Genomic DNA, 12548 nt, shown 5'->3' with positions numbered 1-12548 from the left:
TGCTTTAAAGTTAATGTGGCATGTATTTACATTTGGCAAAACAGTTTGTCCAACAGCAAAGACCAATTTGCCATTATTAAACCAGAACACATCAGAGAGTGAGTATGTCTGTTTTGTTAAACATCTGCTTTGTAAACTTACGTTGTAATATTTATATTTTACTTTATATATATACTTTTTTGCACTGAATATATAGCAGACAGATGTATATGTTTTTATATTTTTTTAACTTTTAGTTTGCACATTGTTTGGAGGGAAACATTTGGCAGGATGTAGAATAACATGTTAGTAAATACATTTTTTTCTTCTGTCCGATTAATTGATTATGAAAACACTCGTTAGTTGCAGCCCTATACAGTAGACATACTGTACACACCATTCAGTTTGTGGTCAGCCTGGAGTCAGTATGATTTTTTTAATGTTTTTGAAACAGGTCTTTTATGCTTTTATGCTATTCATTTATTTGATTAAAGATACTGTAAAACCAGTAATATTGTGAAATATTATTACAATTTAAAAATACTTTTGATCACGTGATCCTTCAGAAATCAATCTAATATGCTGATTTGGTGCTCTAGAAACATTTCTTATTATCAATGATGAAAATAGTTTTTTTTTTTTTTTTTTTTTTTTTTTTGTGGAAACCATAACGACTTTTTTCAGGATAGAAATAAAACTTTTTTGAATAGAAAATTCAAAAGAACAGCATTTATTTGATAAAGAAATCTGGTAGCATTTTATTTTACAGTCCTGTTAACCATGAACATACTATGTACTTATTATAGTAATTGCAATAACTGGGTAATAACTAGGTACTAATCCTGAACCTACCCCTAAACCTAATCTTAACCCATGTACCTTATATTACCCAGTACTTTCTTAGGTAATTACAGTGTAAGTGCACGTACTGTAAAATAAAGTGCAACCAGAATTCTTTTCTAGCAATGTAAATATGTTTACTTTGATTAATTTAATGCATCCTTGTTGAATAAAAAAATCGTACTGTCCTCAAACTTTTGAACCGTGTGTGGTAAACGGGCTGTATTTTTTTTCGAACACTGTCTCTGAAATCATGTAAGGCTCTCTTGACATACAGTAAGTGTGCCAATCTTCTGTCGTCTGTCTACTTCTTGCCTCGCATTCTAAATGTTAATAGTTATAAGATTGTATGTGCTGTTTTTGACTGACAGGGTCTCCCAGGACAGGATGGCGCTCCTGGACCCAGAGGAATTCCAGGCTGTAACGGAACTAAAGTATGAAACACTACAAACAACAAGCCTTCGTCAGTTTACGGACAGGTTGAATGGATTAAAACTTAAAAAAGAGCAAACAAATATAAATAAACCTTTTTTTTTTCTTTACAGGGTGAAAGAGGATTCCCAGGAAGTCCAGGCCTTCCAGGTTTAGAGGGTCGAATAGTAAGTATTGCTTTGTCACATTTCAAATTTGCAAGCATACTATCATGCACTCACTTACAGTTCAAAGTATTGAACTTATTATTCTCTAAATAATTAATACTTTCTTGTCTCCACAGGGTCTAACAGGTCCTATGGGACAAAAGGCAATTTTTTCCTTCCATAATCCGTATTATCCATATTACATATCCGTAATGAAGGATATGTGTGAAATTATGTTTATAAATGCCTTCTCTTTTCTCCTGTAGGGGGACCCTGGGGAAATCCTATATGAAAATAGAATTTCAGAAAATGGGGATCCTGGCATTGATGGCAGACCAGGCTCAAGGGTGAGCATTTACAGATTAATCAGCAACAGAACCAGACTTTTTCCATGTTCCCGTGAGTTTGGGGCAAAACTTTGAAATTAAAGCAGAATTTGACCCAAATATGGGAATTCACTCATAGTGGATTTTACTGTGTACCCTCTCAAATGAGGATCGTTCATATCAATATATGATTGTCATGAGTTAACTCGTGATTAATCGCAACTTAATCGCACATTTTTATCTGTTCTAAATGTACCTTAAATTAATACTTTCTGAGTTTTTAATACTTTAATCAACATGGGCATGGAAAAGTATGGATGCTTTATGCAAATGTATGTTTATTATTAGTGAAACCATACTCAACATATAGCATGAAGACATATAGCATGTTTTAAAGGTCATAGATGTTTTTCCAAGGAACTTATCAAGAGGATTTGACATTTCCAATTAATGTATTAAATTATTATTATTATTATTATATTATATTAATATTACAATTAATTTTCCTCACAATAATTTTATAGTGCATCCCCCCATAACCGACGAGCTTCGAGAAAAAAAAAATTTGTTAGATTAGCTTACTCCTCATTTCAAAAACAACTTGTTTAAGACGAAATACTTCTCTTCTAATTTTTCACTACTTATAGGCCATAAGAGAAATATTAAGAAAATAAATTAAGACAGTTATATACCGTTATCATTACGTTGAAGTAGATTCAGCTCTCATCGTCTCTGAGAGAATATGCACCGTTAATTCAGCGTCAGATGTTTTTACTTTCACTTTCTGTAGTGCTTAATTGGCTGGGGTTTGTTTGAGACTTCTCCACCGGCATAACTCTAGAGCAAAGTTTGACTAAAATTTCCTTTATCAACAATTGCTTGCAAAATGATGGACCAAAATGTTCATCAAGTGATATTTTAAACTCAGCGTGCTGCGGTGATAACTTAATTCACATCGACAATAAATGCAGACAACTTTTGTCTTGTCGAAAGAACCATCAGACATCGTTTTGTATTTAAATTTTCTGTCCAGAAGACCTTTTTCTTTCTCCGTTTCTGTTTGCTGCTGCATTCTTTACTGTCTATGGCTGCATCTTCATTTCTCCAACTACGGGCTAGGCCACGGGTCAAACAGACAATGTGCGCTGCATTAATCACGCGTTAATAATATTAAAGCCGTTAAAATGAATTTGCGTTAATGTGTCATTAACATGTTAATTTTGACAGCCCTAAAATAAATAACAAATTTTATTTCTCATTATTGTGACTTGATATCTCACAGTTGAGACTTGTCACAATCATGACTGTATTTATTGGAATATAAAGTCACAAATAGATATCTTTCATACTATACCAGTAAATTATAGAGATATATATTTGGATTTCTTGAATTGTCGATAAATAAATGTGAAATGACTCTAGTTCATACAGTAACCCTCTGGTTACTATATACAGGGGAATCCCGGACCACCAGGTCCTCAAGGTCCTCCTGGTCCTTCTGGTCCCAGAGGGTTTGAGGTAAGACACTGATTGCAGTTTCTATTTTTGTGCAGCTCTAAGCTTGTGTGATTTAAACTCCACCACACACATTTAAGATGAAGGGCTGTGAATCTATGTTACCCTTTATACTGCTGGCTCATACAGATTTAGTATTTTGCAATGCTATAATTTCATAAATCATTTCATTTGTAAAATTCCACTGTTTTTCAGGGTCGCCCAGGCCCTCCTGGTCCACCAGGCCCGAAGGTAAGTCTGAAGGCTGCAATTAAACAGTGTCAGGTTTTAATTATCTCAGGTTTGCCAAAGTGCTAATGTGTCTTCTTTCATTGAAGGGAAACATGGGATTGAACTTTCAAGGACCCAAAGGAACGCAGGTACGCACATTGTGAAACAATATATACATCAGGTTTATTAACAGTTGGGTTTTTAATGTGCATATGTTTATGTGTGAAGGGTGAGCGTGGATTACAAGGACCTCCAGGACCACCAGGACAGGTTGGCGAAGTATCAGGCTTACCTGATACAGTCATACAACAGGGAGAAAAGGTACCATTTATTTATTTATTTACTTCTTTTTTCTTTTTTTTACTCACAGCCCAAATAAGAATATCTGATATAAAGGTATTTTTATCATGACAATATAAATGATATATATTTATTTTTTATAGTACAATGTTCTTGAGTTACATTGCTTGATAGCAGGTCCCATCAAACGTTTGTATATATGTGTTTTGATTAATGATTTGTTGTTTGTCTTTTAATAGGGTGATGTCGGCCCACCTGGAGATCCTGGTTATCCAGGCCCCCCTGGCCCCCCTGTATGTATCTTTCTTTTTGTTTCCTTTCATTCTATTCCACACTCATTAAAACTAGAGTCGTCATACCGGTACTATCGTTACCAGTCAGTACAAAAAAAAAGTTGGCGGTACCTGCATTTCTGCAGTACTGGTAGTACAGAGTATCTGGTATATTCGGTACTCGTTGATAGGCGCTGCTTTAAAACGCTCTCGTTCGTGTTTGTTTGAGTGCTCTCTGAGCGTCAAATGTTTCTATTTACAGCATGTTTTTACAAGCATTGTGGCCAATCACAATCATATCTGTTGAGCATGTGAATGCAATGGCCAATTAGAGGTGCTAGTAGGTGCTAATCCTTTCTTTAAAACCAGCAAAGTGTATTCATTGTACAATTAAGAACTTTTTTTATTATAACAGGAGTTTTCGCAAGAGTGCAGAATTCAGTGAGCTTGTGCTTTAGAGATTCACAGCCTTAGTGATTATAAAGGAAGAGATCTTCTCTTGCTTTCTGTTTATCACCCATTCACAATCTGAATACAAGTTTAGTTTTTCATGCTGCGTTTTTGCAAAGTTTTTGGATTGACAACTTTATTTAAATGTGCGATTGAACTGGAAACTGCGATGATGATGTGTAGATATGGGGTAGGATTAAGGAATGTAGAATATGGTCATGCAGAATAAGGCATTAATTTGTGCTTTATAAGTACCAATAAACAGCAAATATTCTAATAACATGCATGCTAATAAGCAACTAGTTCATAGTGTGAATTGGACCCTAAACTAAAGTGTTACCTGCTCATTTTCAATTTATAATTAACATTCCTGTCTTTGTCTGACAGGGTCCGCAAGGGGGCCAGAAAGGTAACAAAGGAGAACCTGGCGAACCTGGAAAGAGGGTGAGTTAATGCCTACTGAAACCCCAACTACTCGTTTATGTTTACAGATTACAAAACACAGCGTTTTATGACATGTATACGGTGATATATTTATTTTCATAAGGGAAAACCCGGCAAAGATGGTGAACAAGGCCTCTCTGGATATCCGGTAAGCTGTCTACAATAGACGTTTAGTACATTTCACCAAACTGATGATATTCTTTAATGCTGTTGTCACATCTCTTTCTCAGGGTGACAAAGGAAATGCAGGTACTCCTGGTCTACCTGGACGAGATGGTGTGAGAGTAAGTACTGAACGTGTCATCAAAACACAACATTAGGCCATCAAATCCTTAGTAAACACTGTCTAATGATGATCACACGCACAGAGGTGCAGTATTAATGTAGTTGAGCTGAGCGTTCATGAAAAACCAGCTCACTCACAGATCATTTTGTCATTTCAAATTAATTTAAATTAGAATGTTGTTGTCAGGTAGAATTGCATACATGTTGTGATTAAACATGGACAATGTCGCACTGACAGCATGATCAACACTGTGATGGAACTGCCTACACGCACATGTGACCCCAGGATACACTTTATCTGCTTGTGTCACTTTGTTACTCTTAATTTGATCTCATGTTATTTCTTAACATATTTATTCAACTTTATGAAGGACGAAGTATGTCTTCATCCAAAAGGTTTTGAGGATGCACTAGCTCCCTTGCCTCCTCTGAGAAAATGCCCTGGCTCGAAATCATACATATATGCTTTTGTTAACACATTTAGGGTGAGAAAGGTAATCAAGGGCCTGCTGGACCTCCATCATTCAGGGTATGTTGAATATTTCTCTCTTCAATTCTGTCATATTTGCATAGGCCTGATGTTTATCATTATTTAATATATATTAACATTAGTTTAATTAAAAAATAAACCTTTTCACCCCATAGGATGGGCAGTTCCCAGGCATAGGCGGAATAGGACCAAAAGGAGACAGTGGTGAGCCAGGATCACCTGGACCTAAAGGAGATAGAGGACTTCCAGGTATTTAAACACTCAAGGTCAAGCTTAAAGGGATAGTTCACCCGAAAATGAAAATTCTGTCATCATTTACTCACCCTCAAGTTGTTCCAAACCTGTGTGAATTTCTTTCTTCTGCTGAACACATTTTGAGTTATTTTGAAGAATGTCGGTAACCAAACAGTTGATGGGCGCCATTGACTTCCAAAGTATAGAAAAAAAAATACTATGGAAGTCAGTCATGGCACTTTGGCACAGGCATTTCAGAATGATCAAACCAACATTTGAGATGCTGTGCAATGAAATTGGTCTGCTGGTTAGTCCAGTTGTCTAATCACATCCTCTGTTGAAGTCTGTTGCACATCAAGGGATTTTTAGCGCATGTTTTCTAAATGGATAAAACATTTATTCACCTCAATTGAGCACATACATTTTTTGTGTGCATTTTTTGAATTTATGTCCACTTTGGCATTTCCATCCAGCGTTTTTTTTATGCAGTATCCCAAAATGCGCATAAAAATAGGTGGATGGAAACATAGCTATTGTCATGAATCAGAACAGAACATTTCAGTGATGCAGTTGTAAGGTCATGTATTGTGGCGTTGTCAGACTTTGGAGAAAGTGGCCAGAACTATAATTGATGTACTGTTTATCCATACAAATATGCTTTACAGTGTAATTTGTATCAGAGGTCAATGCATTTTTGTCTTTTGGTAGGTATTCAGGGGCCACCTGGTCCACAAGGTCTTGCAGGTAAGCATTAAAACCTAATATTTTAATAATATATTTTTTATGCAATTGTAGTTCACACATATTTTCATTACAATTCTTTCAGTGTATGATTGATTCATGTTAATTTAATTCATGCAGTTAATTAAATTAAAGAAATCTTTAATCATAGGAATCGGAGGTCCAGGTCCTTCCGGCTCGCCAGGTTTACCCGGAGAGAGAGGAGAAAAGGGTGATGAGGGACAGCCTGGAATCTCGCTCCCTGGACCACCTGGGAGACCAGGTCAACAAGGTCCCCAAGGATTCCAAGGGCCTCCTGGTCCCCCAGGAATATTCAACGGCGACATAGAATGTAATCGTGGTCTTCCTGGTCCATCAGGCCTGCAGGGGGAGCGTGGATTTCCTGGAGAAAGAGGACCGCAAGGTTTGCCATGCATTTCATATTAGAAAACAAAATATGTCTAAACAACACATACTTTTTTTTTTTTTTTTTGAAGAACATTGTGGCTAATACTCTCTAATGCCATTTGTCACAGGTCAAAAAGGAGAGACATGTGTGAATTGTTTCAGTAATGGAAACCCTGTCCCAGGACCCCCAGGGTTTCCAGGTCCTCCTGGAAATCAAGGTAAGATTTAAGTCATTTTTACATATGTACCTTTCACGTGTCATGCAGATGTTTTCTTTAATGATGTTTTACTTAATAAAGGCGCAATATACAGTATATATATATATTAGGGCTGTCAAACGATTAATCGCGATTAATCGCATCCAAAATAAAAGTTTGTGTTTACATAATATATGTGTGTGTATGGAGTATAATTATTTTCTATATATAAATACACACACATGCATATATATTTAATAAAAATGTGTTATTTATATATAAAATATTTATATATAATATAAATTATATATAATATAAATATATATACACAGTATATACATGCAAATATTTCTTAAATATATACATGCATGTGTGTGTATTTATATAGAAAATAATTATACACCGTACACACACATATATTATGTAAAAACAAACTTTTATTTTGGATGCGATTAATCGCGATTAATCGTTTGACAGCCCTAATATATATATATATATATATATATATATATATATATACAATTTATCGAAATCTCCGGTCATCTCTATTTACAATAAATCTTGGTAGGAAGGTACTGCTCAGGTCCAAAAACAAAAGATAGTTCACAGTATTCTTTGAAGTACCAAGTAAATAACATGGTACATTTCAGTACAAAAGTATAGTATATACCAATGTACAGTACTTTTTGTCCACGATTTTCAGGACTAAAGAACAAAACTTTTATCTCACAAAAAAATGGCTATTTATTTTTATTTATTTTTATATAAAGTACAGATGCTTTTCAAGCTGCATGTCATGTTTGTTTTTTTGTCAGGTGCTCCTGGTTTGCCTGGAGCTAAAGGAGAAAGAGGATACCAAGGAGGACAAGGGCTCATAGGCCCTCCTGTGAGTGCTTCCTTACAGTACTTCAGTTTTTTTTTTAAAGTGGCAGATGCTTCAGAGTTATTCAGAAAATATAATTACTTTACATTTCACCAGGTCTCAATGCCATTTTAGTAAATAACATTTAAGTGATATATTTACCCTTTAGGGAATACAAGGACCTCAGGGTCCCCCTGGATACCCTGGAGAAAAGGGTGACCCAGGCGATGCCATCACTGGTCTGGGTGTGAAAGGAGACAAGGGAGACACAGGCTTTCCTGGCTCTCCTGGTCTGCCGGGACTCGACGGAAGACCTGGTCGTGATGGCGTGCCTGGTCCCCCTGGCCTCAGAGGACCACCTGTGAGTGTTTGTTCAGTTTTCTTTAGATGTACAACTTTTGGGTCTTTTATAGAGTTAAATAAACTGATATGTTATTTATCATAATAATACCTGACTGAATTGCCATTTATCCACTATCCACAATCTTAGGCCCTGTTTACACCTGGTGTTTAAATCCGTCTCTTTTGTCCACTGTAAGTGTTCTTCCATAAAATTTTCAGGAGACATTCATGGAGTCAACAAAGTGTCATTTTATTGACTGCAACACTTAAGGACTGACCAAATATTGTGCAGAAGAAAGAGAGAAAAAACAAAAAAAACTGACTAATAAATGGGACATCAGCACATTACTGAGTTCTGGGTCTTCAGAAAAAGAAGCCCCTTTAACAAACCAGACCAAACCATTTTTATAATTAAAGGGGTCTCTGTAAATTTAAAGGGTGAAACTATATATATATGTATACACAAACTCAAATAAATATAAAATCACATTTACCATAAAGCAATAATGAAAATAAACGTAAACATACACACAAACATATATATACTTTGCGCTCAAGAGAACCTCCAGCAGACCTGCCAACCTGTACGCATTTTGCGTAGCGGATACACATTTTGACTTCAAAGTATGCTGGTACGATTTGTCACTCTAAACTACGCAAAAACCTGGTGATGCCTCTGTGCACGCGCAGTCCTCAAATCAAGCAACAAAAAAAGAAGAGTTTGACCAATCATAGCGCTGGGTTCATTCCCCAAATAGCAAGTGGGGTTGATTGACAGATGCTATCATTAAAAAGAGACTGAAAATCGACACCAATAAAGAATCCCGCTCGATCCCCCTTCCACTCCCGCGACCCGCCGTATTGTATTGTATTGAGTTAACTTAATCCTATGGATTTGATGATCACACGGATCGCATGGATTATCTTAAAATACTCCCTTATTCATGGTCACTCAGAAAAGAGGAAGACATCATTCAGCCATGCAAATAATAAAATGCTCAAGTAATGCTGAACAATAAATCTTAATAAATTTGAAATCGCTATGGCTTAGTGATTATGAAAGTGATGTGATTTGTGGATTACTGATAAGCGCGAGTCTGGAGAAACAGGCGTTTATTTATTCATTCTTAGTGTTGAGAAACATAGCCTTCATGTGTTACGTTATTGTGTTAATAATAACTAAAGTACCTAATTATGTTACATATTTATTTTTTATGAAAACTAGCGCGTTAGTTACTTATGGATTAAAAAGTACCGTTGTATCAGTGCTGCGCTACCCTGGGTAATCCAGAGTTCTCACGAGAGCACAAGTTGAACTTGACGCACGAGGTTTCCCAGCACTGTTTGTTTGAACCGCGTGAGGCGTCAGCTTACGCTACTCCTACATCCTACGTCATTCATCGTCAAGTGTTACTCTTTTGGCGTAAGTCGACTTGCATACGGCCGTCTGTACTAGTTCTTTTAGTGTATAAAGTTTTAAATATGGATATTTTTCTTACACGAACGCATCGCTTCACTTCAAAATGCCTTTATTAACCCCCAGAGCCGTTTCGAGCACTTTTATCATGGATGGATAGGCTCTGATGGACTTCCAAAAACATATACCCATTGGGCCCTATTTTAATAATCTAAGCGCATGGTCTAAAGCGCACGCCGCAAGTTCACTTAGGGGGTGTCCAAATCCACTTTTGCTAGTCTAAAGCCAGGAAAAATGGCCGGCACACCAGACGCATGGTCTAAAAGGGTTGTCCCTATTCTCATAATGAGTAATGGGTGTGTTTTGGGATTTACGTGCGTTAAACCAATCAGAGTCTCATCTCCCATTCCCTTTAAATGCCAGTTGCGCTCGCGCCATGGCAGATTAGCTATTTACATGACGGAATTTAATAGTGGAAAGACCGAACGCGTCTCCAGAGCGCAAACGGATCTGCTCGTGCGCAAGGTTAAAGTGCGCAAGCAGACCATCTACGGGACAAGCCGGATTCCACCATATCTTTATGTACACAATAATAATCTTTTACATTGTAATCCTTTTATTTGAAATATTTGGCATGTTTGTGTGCTGCTGTGCGTCCCTGTGTGTTTAATAAGCAGAGTGTACGCGCTTTGTGGACCCGCCTATTGGCGCACATTACTAACACGCTCATTAAATAACAAAAAAAAATATTGCGTCATTGACTTTAGACCAGGTTTCAATTGGTCAATGGCGCAGTCTATTTCTGTTGCCTCCAAATAGCAACGCGCCAACAATGCGCCAGAACACACCTCGTTTTCAGACCAGCACTCCCATGGGTGCTCAAATGGGCGCAAATGCATTTGCTATTTAAACAACGTGGCGCTGGACGTGAAAATGATAACTGCATCGGACTGAAACTAGCAAAAAACACTTGCGTTGCGCTTGGCGCTGCATTGCGCCGGGTGTAAGATGGGTAACATTTTTTTAATACAACTCTGATTGTATTCGTCTGAAAGAAGAATGTCATTTACACCTAGGATGGCTTCAGGGTGAGTAAATCATGGGGCTAATTTTCATTTTTGGGTGAACTATCCCTTTAATACCAGGTGTAAACAGGGCTTTAGTCAACCAGAACATTTCCACCCTCTCTCTGACCCTTACAGCCTTTTCAGACCACAAGCTTGAGCTTCTCGTCAGCGTAACTTCATCGTCACTGCAGCTGCAGATGCACAAGAATATTCACACTGGAAGCGTTTGTACAGCGTCACAGCAGCGGCTCCAAGGCTACATATAAGCAAGCATTTCTTTACCATGACAACTTTAAATTTGTTTTTAGAAGTTGGTCATTTATAAACTTAATGGTCTTGAAAGTTTGAAAGAAACATTCTCATGTAAATGGTAAACAACAAACACAACCAAGAAAACAACTCCGATCTTGTCAGTTCCTTGTCGTTAGAATTAAAAAGGGTTAAATATATAAATATTTGTATTTATCTATATGCCTTTAAGACTTCAATGTTAACATACTTTTCACTTCTAAAATGAGAAACTGCACTTTCCATGACTCAAGTAACAGGTTTACAAAACAATCTGCCATTTTTTCTTAAAGGGTTCGGCTGTGGTGAAAGGTGCACAAGGTCCACCAGGTGAACCCGGCTTCCCAGGACCTCCAGGAGACAGGGGTCTAAGTGGTCCCCCAGGATTTGGTCCACAGGGGCCTTCTGGAGAGAAGGGTATTCAGGGCGTTTCAGGAAGACCAGGGGCTCCTGGAGCTCCAGGTAAAAACCAATACTGTCTTGTTTTTATGTTCAATTTATTTTAAGGCTGTCAATGAATTGAATATGTGAATATAAATGACATATTATATTTTTGCACTAATCAAGGTAAATATCTAGTTCAGTCATGAAACTCTAGATGGAGCACGCTGATTGGTCCTTACATGCAGTCTAAAAGCAATCATTTCATTATTACATGGCATAAGCTAATTGGCCTCTGCTGATTCTGCAGCCAATGAGCTGGCTCAACATTTGCTCTGGTTCAGTGTTCACTGTAAGCTGGTCCTGCAGCGCCTTATCTGAGTTCATCTGAAATCCTCCTCCTCCCCCAGCTCCATCTGTCTAGATCCGCTACGGGATTTATGAATGTCTTCATGCAGCAGCAGCAACAGCAGCAGCATATTTTACATTCTCAAAGCAGCGTGTCTGTGTATCTATTGGAAGTAGCAAGTCCGTACTTGCTCTGCAGCAGCAGGCTTCATAAGCAGATCTAGTATGCCAATACCAAATACATTAACATTGTCTTTTTCTTTAACATGCTAAAACTATTCAGAGAGTTGTCATGATTGAGTATGTGTGATTATGTTCAATGTGTGTAGCTGACTACTTTTTGACTTAAAAGAAGTTGAACTACTTTGAATGATGAGTAACTTGGACATTACATCATCTCAATGTAGGTCAGAAAGGTGAACCTGGGTTGGCTGTGCCAGAAAAAGGTGAGCGTGGACCTTCAGGGCGTGATGGAGATCCCGGATTGCCAGGAAGTCCAGGTAAAGACAAAATGGCTTACTACACTTTGTCAGCACACATTTAGTGGTCTTGAATGCATATGGAGCAGATTGGGAATTCAAAGTTTAACAGTGAC

General features: G+C 37.4%; 1 protein-coding gene across 1 annotated transcript in view; it reads left to right on the top strand.

Moving 5' to 3' along the window:
• The window catches only part of col4a5 (collagen, type IV, alpha 5 (Alport syndrome)), a 54752-nt gene that overhangs the window by 26984 nt on the left and 15220 nt on the right, over positions 1–12548 (top strand). Inside the window, exons 6-26 of the mRNA XM_079866210.1 lie at positions 1191–1253; positions 1365–1418; positions 1535–1561; positions 1664–1744; positions 3179–3241; positions 3434–3469; positions 3556–3597; positions 3677–3769; positions 3988–4041; positions 4858–4914; positions 5018–5062; positions 5145–5198; positions 5684–5728; positions 5845–5938; positions 6632–6667; positions 6816–7067; positions 7180–7269; positions 8064–8134; positions 8280–8471; positions 11518–11686; positions 12361–12453. Of these exons, the coding sequence (XP_079722336.1) occupies positions 1191–1253; positions 1365–1418; positions 1535–1561; positions 1664–1744; positions 3179–3241; positions 3434–3469; positions 3556–3597; positions 3677–3769; positions 3988–4041; positions 4858–4914; positions 5018–5062; positions 5145–5198; positions 5684–5728; positions 5845–5938; positions 6632–6667; positions 6816–7067; positions 7180–7269; positions 8064–8134; positions 8280–8471; positions 11518–11686; positions 12361–12453 (1711 nt within the window). The remainder of the gene's footprint in view (positions 1–1190; positions 1254–1364; positions 1419–1534; positions 1562–1663; positions 1745–3178; positions 3242–3433; positions 3470–3555; positions 3598–3676; positions 3770–3987; positions 4042–4857; positions 4915–5017; positions 5063–5144; positions 5199–5683; positions 5729–5844; positions 5939–6631; positions 6668–6815; positions 7068–7179; positions 7270–8063; positions 8135–8279; positions 8472–11517; positions 11687–12360; positions 12454–12548) is intronic.

The sequence above is a fragment of the Squalius cephalus genome (genome assembly GCF_949319135.1).
Source record: "Squalius cephalus genome assembly, chromosome: 3".
NCBI lineage: Eukaryota > Metazoa > Chordata > Actinopteri > Cypriniformes > Leuciscidae > Squalius > Squalius cephalus.
This window is presented reverse-complemented; position numbering and strand designations above follow the sequence as displayed.